Raw genomic sequence first — 12535 nt, 5'->3', positions numbered from 1 at the left:
TTTGTACGGATTAGTGGGAGCTGGGGAGGGGAGAAATGGCTGGGCATGGGATATGCTGTGGAGGCCCAAGAGCAGTGCTGGTGGTAGGTGGAGATGAAGGGCAAAGAGAGAAGAGGGCTTCAAGAGCGACTCTGAGGTCTCTAGGTGGAGAGTCTTGCCACATAGACTGTATTGTAATTTGCTACATTACTTGTAACCTAATACCTGGAATGGGGTCTGCTCACGATAAACATTTGTTGAATGAATGAATGAGCTACACCATGAGTTCTACTGGATCTGACAGGCAACTGAAATGGACCTGACATTTCTGTGTTCGTGTTTTAACCCAGCTTAAATGGGAAGTAAGTAGGTTGCACATCACGTTATCACAGTCCAGTTTGCAGCGACTCCACGTGCTGGCACTCGCGCTGGGCACCCAGGAGAAAGCAGTGATTCCTAACAGCATACTTCAACGCAAACCACGGCAGCTGCTGGTGGCATTGGGAACAAGACACACTTCCCGGCTCCACGCCCCACCCCGCCCCCGGAAATCTGTACATATGTGATTGAGTGACAGATAAGAAATGAAAAGATAGGGGTTCACCCTTTCCCCAGAAACGTGCTTGCTCATTCAATCAGTATTGAAGAGATCAGAAACAAGGTCAGAGAACAAAGTTGAAATTGGATGGTGAGTAGCCCAAAATATGTACATTTACCTTTATTTTCAAACGCCACAGATAAAACTTAGGGTCGGCTACGATTTTGGTGATGCATATTTTTCATCTTAAGTTCTATGTTCAGAGTGGCGCATTACCTAAAACTCCTAATTTTATCTTTTTCTCTTCTAGGGAAAGGTGTGGAAATTCTTTTCCAAAGAAGCCCCTTTCTAAGTACTTCTTTAAGAACCTGCACTTTAACATGGTTTTAACTAATATATACACCTTAAAACTTTTATGTGTGCAAATCTTTAATAAAAGCCAAGAACAGAGACTGAACAACTATGAAAACTATGAAACTCTCAGCAAGTGCTTTCAGAGCTCCCTGATGGTGGAGCCCACACAGAAAGCCCTTTGCTCCTAAGTTTTTCCACTTTGAGCAACGGGACCTGCGGGAAAACACAGATAAGGGCAGCGAGGAGGGAGTGGATAAAGGAATTGAGACTAGAGGGGGCAAAACACTAAGGATATTTTAACAAAGGCTTTCTTGAGGTCTCAGGGGATTTTTCAAAAAACAAAACAAAACAAAACAATTTTTTTTTTTTTTTTTTTTTTTTTGCAGTACGCGGGCCTCTCACTGCTGTGGCCTCTCCCGTTGCGGAGCACAGGCTCCGGACGCGCAGGCCCCGCGGCCATGGCTCACGGGCCCCGCCGCCCCGCGGCACGAACCCGTGTCCCCTGCATCGGCAGGCCGACTCTCAACCACTGCGCCACCAGGGAAGCCCAAAACTATTTTTATATTGGCTAACCAACATGAAATCTACACTAAAAAAACTAAGGTCTTTACACTTCTTCCAGTGGTCCTGCATTATCATTCTACTTCTAGGGAAAAAGAGCAGCCCTTATTCATGCAACTCTGCTCATCTTTATAAGGCCCATCTACTACAGCGCAAGCTCTGGCTAATAGAAAAGCTTTAAGCAAATGGCATTTTCAAAAGTGAAAGAAATTTAATCACTTGCAGTGCCAGAGAAGTCAATACTCAACTATGCTTTAACTACAGTTCTAAGAAATAAAAGCTACCAGGCACCCGTCAACTGTAGTAATATTTCCTTCTTAAAGTTGTCAAATTAACAGATACACCATCACACATCCTTCCTTTATATTATGGCCTAAAATGGGAGGTGGAATGGGGAGGTGGAGGCATTCATTCCCAGAATAAAGTGTAAAAAGAGTCTAATAGTCCACCTTCCTCCCTCTCTCCTTTACTTTCATGGCAGCCTTGTATCAAATCCACAAAAGAGCTAACAGGGACCGAGGAGTTTCTGGTGAAAAGGAAACAAAATGACTTTTGGATGCTTTCTTAAGAAATCCCTACCCTAAGAAATCTGATTCTTTATTTTGTAGGAAAAGAAAGTAGCACTGTCATGTTTCTCGTCATTACACACGCAGCGCACTTATGCTCACCTCTATTATCTGCGCTGAGGTTTGCCTGATAAACTGCTCAATTATCCCAAAGTAGAAATGTATATGACTTTTTCTTAGCAAGCAAATAGCTCAGCAATGACTACAGACCTCTGCTGAACAATTCAAGTGACAAGCCATGGAGCCCAGTGCAAATGTGATGCGAAACCACCGTCCCCCAGAGCCTGACCTTGCTGCCTGAGAAGACTCAGCACCTGCCCTCTCACTCCCATTGCTTAAACCATCCCTCTGTTCCCGCCCTCCACACTTCCCTGCCCCAACCTCTGTACTTCGAATCTACTCTTTCTGCCATTGCTAAAGCTGTCTTCTCCAACATCACTGAGACCTTTTCCTGGCCTTCAAAAAACAGGAAGAATAGAATTGTGGGGAAAAAGGGAAAAGTCAGGTGTTCAACTTTTATACCTTAAGTACGTCTGACTGGACCCCACATGATTGAGACATCAAATAACAGCCTGCTTAAATTCCAAATCTGAGCTAAGTCTTTCAGGTCTGGCCAGATGCCCTAGACTCTCACCTTGAGGGTGCAGCTCAAAGGGGTCGACTCAGTCCTGCCTGGCTGTGGAATGCCTCCAGCCCTGAGGCTGCCCCTTGGCCCTTAACTCAAGATGGCTTGAACCTTCCTATCACTTTTTTCATTCCCTTCTGTGGTGCTGACCTTGTATTCTGTATGTATTAATTTCAAATCTAAGCTCAACTAGAGGTATTCTGCAGCCATGCTGCTTCCTTTGTGTGTCTCCTCCGCTTTTTTTCTCCTTGGGATTTGTGATGGTTACTTTTATATGTCAATTTGACTGTGCCGTGAGAGCCCAGATATTTGGTTAAACATTATCTTGGGTGTGTCTGTGTGAGTGTTTCTGGATGAGAATAACATGTGATTTGGTAGACAAAGTAAAGCAGATTGTCCTCCCCAATGTGGGTGGGCCTCATCTAACCTGTTGAAGCCCTGAATACAAGAAAAGGTGGAGTAAGGGAGGGTTTACTCTCTCTGACTGTCATTCAGCTAAGAAGTCCATCTTCTCCTGTTTTCAGATTTAGACTGGAATTTATACAATCACCTCTCCTGGTTTTCAGGCCTTGGGACTCAGACTGGAACTACACCATCAGCTTTCTTGAGTCTCCAGCTTGCCAACTGCAGACCTTGGAACTTCTCAGCCTCCATAATCACATGGGGCAATTCCTTATAATAAATCTCCTTACACACACATACACACATGCACACAAACATACACTATTGGGTCTGCTTCTCTGCAGAACGCTAATATAGGATTCTAGTACAAAGCCAACTTTCAGAACCTTCTCTCTCTCCTAGGGGCTTGTAACATCTACAGTCTTGTTCTCCAAAATGTTTTGAAATTTATTTTCTTAAAGTGTGGGCCAGTTGTGCTCCACATTCCTTTCTAGCTAATATGCACCCCCAGAAAATGAGGTCACTTTCTCCGATTCTTCTCACTTCTCTATCACTAACCAGTTCATCTTTGCTGATCAGAATTCAGCTCAGAGTAGCAATTATCTTTGCCATACACAATGCTCTGAGAAATGGAACTGTCATTAAGGCAGTCAAGAATTAAGTACTTTGTCTTCAGCTGAATACATAGCCAGTTGATACCCTGTAACATGCTTATCCCTACTTTATTTTGCCCTGTTCAGATTTATAATTTTAATCAGAAAAGTGTCATTTGTAACTTCCATCTGGCCAAGATGTGTGTACTTACATGACTGCAGCACTTTGTGTTCCATTTATTTTACTTTCAATAAGTAAATAAAATTCATAGACTTCTGAGTGTTTTTGACCTTCTACACCATCACACTGCTTCTGACCTGTTTGTTTTACCCATATGTAGTAGGCAGAATAAACGGTTGCCCCCAAAGATATCTACATCTTAATTCTCAGAACCTGTGAATATGTTAGGTGAAAAGAATATGTTAGATGAAAGAGATTTTGCAGAAATGATTAAATTAAGGATGTAGAGATAGGGAGATTATCCAGGTGGGCACCATGTAAACATAGGGGTCCTTACAAGTGAAAGCAGCTAGACAGAGTCAGAGGGAGATGTGAAGATGTTACACTGCTGGCTTTAAAGATGAAGGAGGGGGCCACAAACCAAGGAATGCAGGTGGCCTCTAGAAGCTGTACGAGGCAAGAAAACGAATTATCCTCTAGACATTATACAAAGGAATGTCACTCTGTTGACACCCTGATTTTACCCAGTGAGAAGCATTTTGGACTTCTGCCCTACAGACATGTAACATAAGAAATCTGAGTTACATTAATCCACTAAGTTTGTGGTAGTTGTTGTAGCATCAATCGGAAACTAAGAGGCCAAAACTATATGTAAAACACGGGTCTGATTTCACCATACTTTGGTGATGCTATTCTTTTTTTTGGTTATGCTTCCTAAGTAATATTTACCCATTCTCTGTCATTTGGTTATAGGTATTTTGGGGGAAATAAGACAAAACTGGGGCAACCAAATTCCAAACTCCCTTTTAAAACTCCTTTCCTTGTTTTAAGAAGTGTGTGTACTTTTTTTTTTTTTTTGTGGTACGCGGGCCTCTCACTGTTGTGGCCTCTCCCGTTGTGGAGCGCAGGCTCCGGACGCGCAGGCCCAACGGCCATGGCTCACGGGCCCAGCCGCTCCGCGGCATGTGGGATCTTCCCGGACGGGGCTCGAACCCGTGTCCCCTGCATCGGCAGGGGGACTCTCAACCACTGCGCCACCAGGGAAGCTTTTTTTTTTTTTTTTAAGTAGAGGTCAAATGTATTAGACTTAATCCCTTTACCTTTTGTCCTCTACCAGAGCCTCTCTTACTATGGTTCTCTGCATCCACACAATGCCCTTAGTTACAGTTTTATATTGTCCCTTTTCTTCTTCCAATTAGACAGAATCTGCTTATTTTTGTGAGATTTGCCATGGCCCTTGTAGGGTTCACACTCTCCTCTTAACCACCAGCCAAGACCTCCTACCTGGTTCTTTGACACAGTCTACGGAGCCAATGATTTGCATTACACATCTTTGCCTCCAGTATCTCATCTTTCAACCGGACAACACAGATGTGCTCCATCTATCCCCCAAGTCCAGTTTCTGACTTAGAATTTCAGAGTCACTAGAAATACTTTCTAGGTTTGCTAACACTATCGCTGGGTCCCATGTGATTTAATTAGAGGGTAGTTTGAGCCTTGGAAGGCTCTCAGAAATGCCTGCTGTTTTTCTCCATGAAAATGGCCTCTTTCCAGATACGCCCTGCCATTTATACATGACGACGGTCTATTTTCCTCAGTAGTGAGTCACTAAACAGCAAGCTAATTTTATCTTCTTGGGGCACTGACGGAAGTCGACCCTCTTACTAGCATCTGCGCATGCTTTTAAGTGTTCCATTGATCGGGAGCTGCTTTGCTTCCCAAAAGTTTATGCTTCCCCATAATTCTCCTCCATGGTGACTGTCCCACATATCATGAGAGGCAGGTTCCCCCACCTCCCCTTCCTCCTCCACACCAGTGTCACCATCACTAAATCCCAGCACTGGCTCTGAGCCTCTCCTCCAGATCACAAGCACAGACCCTCCAGGGTCCACACATCCTTGGTCTCTTGAGTCCCTCTATCCTGGCCCCAGTAAATAATCTCATCACCTCCCACAGAGAGCTGGTATCTTTTCTTCTGGCTTGTAGCAGTTCCTTTTTGTTTCTCCTAAGTTCTGATTTCTCTACCACCTCCTGAACATCAGTAATCAATAAGAAACTAAGCCCACAGACAGAACACATCTCCCAGGGGCAAATAATGAACACAATCCCCCCAAATAATTTCCTTATATTTGAAAACAGTTTTCATTACCTGTGTTGCTCTTTTGGTGCCAGATTTTAACCTAACAAAGAATTACCTGGCCAGTGAGGGAGAAATATGGTAAAAATCATCTATTCTTCTGAGAGGGGAATGAACTCCTCTCAGTTTGGTTAAAAAAAAAAAATGGCAAGTCTAGTCAAATTGGGATGCCTGGTCTGGACCTTCACCCCTTCCACTTCACACCACCTTTTCTTAACCCTGGAGGAAGCCCTAATCACTGAAGCAGAACCTCTAGGGCTCTCAGGGATAGAGTTTGAAAACTACCATGAGAAACATCTTTCTTCCAGGATGAGATGTGTTTTTATGTGGAAAATTCAGAAGGTTGAACTTTCTTTCATGTTGATTGAAGCATTATTTCAGAAAAAAAAATCATAAACATACTAACAGTCTATCAACAGGAGAAAAAATAAATTAACCATTATATATATATACACACACACACACACACACACACACACACACACACACACTCAGTGGAATACTATACAAGAGTAAAAAAGAACGACAGCTATATCTAGTAGCATGGATGAATATAAAAGTGTAATATTAGTCAAAAAGAAGTACTCTACTTAATGACATTCAACATAATGTCATCATAGTGTAGTGTGTAGTGTATTTAAAAATATATGTTTTTATAGCTATAGAATAAAGGCATAGAAAATAGAAACGGAATCTCTGATAGTGGAAACTTCTATGAAGGAAGCGAATATATACAAGAGGGCCTGACTATTTCTATAATGACAAATCTCTTAAAAGATCTAGAGCAAATATCTGATATTGCTGAGATTTGTTAATGATTTACTCATATTATGCTCTATTCTTGTTTGTATGTTTAAAATGTTTTATGACAAAATAATGTAAAAAAAGGTTTAATAAATATATTTTAAACACCATTTCAAAAATACTGTACTATACACACATATCTGCATTCATGTGAAAACATAATTCTCAGAAGAATTTCTAAAAGTTTTTGATTCAGTGATAATGACAGAAACTTCTTAAACTTTAAAATGAGACTGGTATTTTATTATTTTTTTTCAGAAAAAAACCAGAAGAAAACAAGAGGCAATGGGATTTAATAATAGATATTATGACAAAATCAATTTAGTAATCAGTCACTTGTTATTAGGATAAAATAAAAAATGACAATACACTGAAACTTTCACCCAGTTTCAGAACACAAATTGATGGAAAACTTTTAAGGACAAAAGAGACAAATAAACAAAGATCATAGCAGGTCTCTGTAAGCATCTCTGAAAGAAAAATGTTAAATTTTGTTGAATGTTAAAAAAAAAGATCTATAGCAAGGAAAAAAGCATGCCCTACACTACAACTTGTTATGATTAGAATTAATAATTTAATCATTAGGGTATTCTTTTTTTCTAGAAATAAAGTTTGAAGAGCCATACTTTTGTATCTAACTATTTAATAAACTTATTCTACCATCCAAATAAACAATGCTTTTGAGAAAGTAGTTTTTGGTTTCCTTTTTAAATTGCTTCTGCTGACCTATAATGACAAAATGTAAATAATGGCTTTCTAGAGACACTGTTTCATCTGAGACCCAGCACCTTACCTGGGTTGGTATACAGCTGGCTTTCCACGGTTTTGCCGATACACTGCAGTTTAACAGCTTGCAGGGCATCATCCACGTGCATGATGGTTGGCAGACTGCCCAGGGTGTCCTGTACCAAGTTGGCCACTTCCCGGACATCAAAGAGCTTCAACAGCTCCGAGTACACAGCTGGGAAGGAGCTCAGAAACACAGCCTTAAAGAGATGAAATTTAAATCAATTCCCAGATATGACCTGAGAAATCAGCTATAAAATGTCAGTGAGTTTAAGATCGTGACAAATATTTTTGAATGGTAGAAAAATGAATGTAAAATGTTTCTGGTACCGAAAATAAAAAGACTAAAAAGGTTAAAAGGCAAAATTTAGAAAAAAAAGAAGTGTACCAAAATAGAGCAATTTTTCAAAATATGCAAAGGTACAACCATAGTAAAAACTGGAAAATTCTGTAAAACTACTGACATTAGCAAGATGATGGACAAAATGCCCAGAGAATCAACAGAATGCAGCATGATCAAATGGAAAGAATGCTCAACTAAGACCTGGATTGTAATTATTTATGTTTCATTCTTTTTGGAGAAGCTTTCTGAAGTTCTCATTTAAATCTCATTTATTTTTAAGAAGCCAAACACATTAATTCTCTAAAGCACTCAATTTATGATTAAAGAAAAAAGCATAGGACATCAGAAGGCATCAGAAGACCTATATTATATGTAGGACTAGTTTGGCTTCTAATAAACTCTGTGACCTTGGACAAATCTTTTTAACCCCGTAGGTTTCAGCTTCATCACCTGTAAAACAACAAGATCATTAGAACAACCCCTTAGGTTTCTTCAAGATATACTGAAAACCCAGAACTGTGTGTATTCTTTATATAAATAAAGAAACCTAATAATTATATTTTAAGGGGAAAAAAAAAGATGCTAACATCAAACCCTGAGGGGCATACCTTAAAAACTGGGCTAGGAGAGGACCTTCAAGATGGCGGAGGAGTAAGACAAGGAGACCACTTTCCTCCCCACAAACACATGAAAAATACATTAACATGTGGAACAACTCCTAAAGAACACCTACTGAATGCTGGCAGAAGACCTCAGGCTTCCCAAAAGGCAAGATACTCCCCACGTACCTGGTTGTGTGGCTGACAGGGTCTTGGTGCTCCGGCTGGGTGTCAGGCCTGAGCCTCTGGGGTGGAAGAGCCAAGTTCAGGACATTGGACCACCAGAGATCTCCCAGCCCCACATAATATCAATAGGCAAAAGCTCTCCCAGAGATGTCTGTCTCAACGTTAAGACCCAGCCCCACTCAACGACCAGCAAGCTCCACTGCTGGACAGCCCATGCCAAACAACTAGCAAGACAGGAACACAACCCCAGCCATTAGCAGAGAGGCTGACTAAAATCATAATAAGTTCACAGACACCCCAAAACACATCACCGAACGCGGTCCTGCCCACCAGAAAGACAAGACCCAGCCTCATCCACCAGAACACAGGCACCAGTCCCTTCCACCAGGAAGTCCACACAACCCACTGAACCAACCTTACCCACTGAGAGCAGACACCAAAAACAACGGGAACTATGAACCTGCAGCCTGCGAAAGGAGACCCTAAACACAGTAAGTTAAGCAAAAAGGGAAGACAGAGAAATATGCAGCAGATGAAGGACTGCATCAGACTCACCAGACCAAACAAATGAAGGACCCATCAGACCAAACAAATGAAGAGGAAATAGGCAGTCTACCTGAAAAACAATTCAGAGTAATGATAGTAAGTAATGATAGTAAAGATGATCCAGAATCTTGGAAATAGAATGGAGAAAATACAAGAAACGTTTAACAAGGAACTAGAAGAACTAAACAGCAAACAAACAATGATAAACAACAAAAGAAATGAAATTAAAAATTCTCTAGAAGGAATCAATAGCAGAAAAACTGAGGCAGAAGAACAGATAAGTGACCTGGAACATTAAATAGTGGGAATAACTACCATAGAGCAGAATAAAGAAAAAAGAATGAAAAGAATTGAGGGCAGTATCAGAGACCTCTGGGACAACATTAAACGCACCAACATTCGAATTATAGGGGTCCCAGAAGAAGAAGAGAAAAAGAAAGGGACTGAGAAAATATTTGAAGAGATTATAGTTGAAAACTTCCCTAATATGGGAAAGGAAATAGTCAATCAAGTCCAGGAAGTACAGAGAGTCCCATACAGGATAAATCCAAAGAGAAAGACGCCAAGACACATATTAATCAAACTATCAAAAATTACAAACAAACAAAAAATATTGAAAGCAGCAAAGGAAAAACAACAAATAACACACAAGGGTATCCCCATAAGGTTAATAGCTGATCTTTCAGCAGAAACTCTGCACGCCAGAAGGGAGTGGCAGGGCATATTTAAAGTGATGAAAGGGAAAAACCTACAACCCAGATTACCAAGATTGCTCTACCCAGCAAGGATCTCATTCTGATTCGACAGAGAAATTAAAATCTTTACAGACAAGCAAAAGCTAAGAGAATTCAGCACCACCAAACCAGCTTTACAACAAATGGTAAAGGAACTTCTATAGGCAGGAAACACAAAAGAAGGAAAAGACCTATAATAACAAACCCCAAACAATTAAGAAAATGGTAATAGGAACAAATATATTGATAACTACATTAAATATAAATGGATTAAATGCTCCAACCAAAAGACATCTACTGGCTGAATGGATACAAAAACAAGACCCATACATATGCTGTCTACAAGAGACCCACTTCAGTCCTAGGGACACATACAGACTGAAAGTGAGGGGATGGAAAAAGATATTCCATGCAAATAGAAATCAAAAGAAAGCTGGAGTAGCAATTCTCATATCAGACAAAATAGACTTTAAAATAGAGTCAATCCAAGAAGAAGATATAACAATTGTAAATATTTATGCACCCAACACAGGAGCACCTCAATACATAAGGCAAATGCTAACAGTCATAAAAGGGGAAATCGAAAGTAACACAATAATAGTACGGGACTTTAACACCCACTTCCACCAATGGACCAATCAACCAAAAAGAAAATAAAGAAGGAAACACAAGCTTTAAATGATACATTAAACAAGATGGACTTAATTGATATATATAGGACATTCCATCCAAAAACAACAGAATACACTTTCTTCTCAAGTGTTCATGGAACATTCTCCAGGATAGATCATATATTGGGCCAGAAATCAAGCCTTGATAAGTTTAAGAAAATTGAAATCATATCAAGTATCTTTTCTGACTACAATGCTATGAGACTAGATATCAATTACAGGAAAAAAAAACTGTAAAGGATACAAACACATGGAGGCTAAACAATACACTACTAAATAACCAAGAGATCACTGAAGAAATCAAAGAGGAAATTTAAAAATACGTAGAAACAAATGACAATGAAAACACGACGGTCCAAAACATATGGGATGCAGCAAAAGCACTCCTAAGAGGGAAGTTTATAGTAATACAATCCTACCTCAAGAAACAGCTCAAATAAACAACCTAACCTTACACCTAAAGCAATTAGAGAAAGAAGAACAAAAAAACCCAAAGTTAACAGAAGGAAAGACATCATAAAGATGAGATCAGAAATAAATGGAAAAGAAATGAAGGAAACGATAGCAAAGATCAATAAAATTAAAGCTGGTTCTTTGAGAAGATAAACAAAATTGATAAACCATTAGTCAGACCCATGAAGAAAGAAGGGAGAAGACTCAAATCAACAGAATTAGAAATGAAAAAGCAGAAGTAACAACTGATACTGCAGAAATACAAAGGATCATGAAAGATTACTACAAGCAACTATATGCCAATAAAATGGACAACCTGGAAGAAATGGACAAATTCTTAGAAAAGCACAACATTTGGAGACTGAACCAGGAAGAAATAGAAAATATAAACAGACCAATCACAAGCACTGAAACTGAAACTGTGATTAAAAATCTCCCAAAAAACAAAAACCCCGGACTTGATGGATTCACAGGCAAATTCAAACAAACATTGAGAGAAGAGCTAAAATCTATCCTTCTCAAACTCTTCCAAAATATAGCAGAGGGAGGAACACTCCCAAACTCATTCCATGAGGCCACCATCACCCTGATACCAAAACCAGACAAAGATGTCACAAAAAAAGAAAACTACAGGCCAATATCATTGATGAACAGAGATGCAAAAATCCTCAACAAAATACTAGCAAACAGAATCCAGCAGCACATTAAAAGGATCATACACCATGATCAAGTGGGGTTTATCCCAGGAATGCAAGGATTCTTCAATACATGCAAATCAATCAATGTGATACACCATCTTAAATTGAAGGATAAAAACCATATGATCATCTCAATAGATGCAGAAAAAGCTTTTGACAAAATTCAATACCCATGTATGATAAAAACTCTGCAGAAAGTAGGCATAGAAGGAACTTATCTCAACAAAATAAAGGCCATATATGACAAACCCACAGCCAACATCGTCCTCAATGATGAAAAACAGAAACCATTTCCACTAAGATCAGGAACAAGACAAGGTTGCTGACTCTCACCACTATTATTCAACATACTTTTGGAAGTTTTAACCACAGCAATCAGAGAAGAAAAAGAAATAAAAGGAATCCAAATCGGAAAAGAAGACGTAAAACTGTCACTGTTTGCAGATGACATGATACTATACATAGAGAATCCTAAAGATGCTACCAGAAAACTACTCGAAATAATCAATGAATTTGGTAAAGTACCAGGATACAAAATTAATGCACGGAAATCTCTTACCTTCCTATACACTAATGATGAAAAATCTGAAAGAGAAATTAAGGAAACACCCCCATTTACCATTGCAACAAAAGGAATAAAATACCTAGGAATAAACCTACCTAAGGAGACAAAAGACCTGTATGCAGAAAATTATAAGACACTGATGAAAGTAATTAAAGATGATACAAATAGATGGAGAGATATACCATGTTCTTGGATTGGAAGAATCAACATTGCA

General features: G+C 39.6%; 1 protein-coding gene across 4 annotated transcripts in view; it reads right to left on the bottom strand.

Moving 5' to 3' along the window:
• The window catches only part of DOCK4 (dedicator of cytokinesis 4), a 499472-nt gene that overhangs the window by 123071 nt on the left and 363866 nt on the right, over positions 1 to 12535 (bottom strand). For all 4 annotated transcript variants that reach the window (XM_024128243.3, XM_028489854.2, XM_028489855.2 and 1 more), the window contains one exon: positions 7534 to 7726. In XM_024128243.3, coding sequence (XP_023984011.1) covers positions 7534 to 7726 — 193 coding nt within the window. The remainder of the gene's footprint in view (positions 1 to 7533; positions 7727 to 12535) is intronic.

This window comes from Physeter macrocephalus, chromosome 5, assembly GCF_002837175.3.
Source record: "Physeter macrocephalus isolate SW-GA chromosome 5, ASM283717v5, whole genome shotgun sequence".
In the NCBI taxonomy this organism is placed as follows: domain Eukaryota; kingdom Metazoa; phylum Chordata; class Mammalia; order Artiodactyla; family Physeteridae; genus Physeter; species Physeter macrocephalus.
The sequence above is the reverse complement of the archived record's forward strand: the minus strand, read 5'-3'. Positions and strand labels throughout refer to the sequence as shown.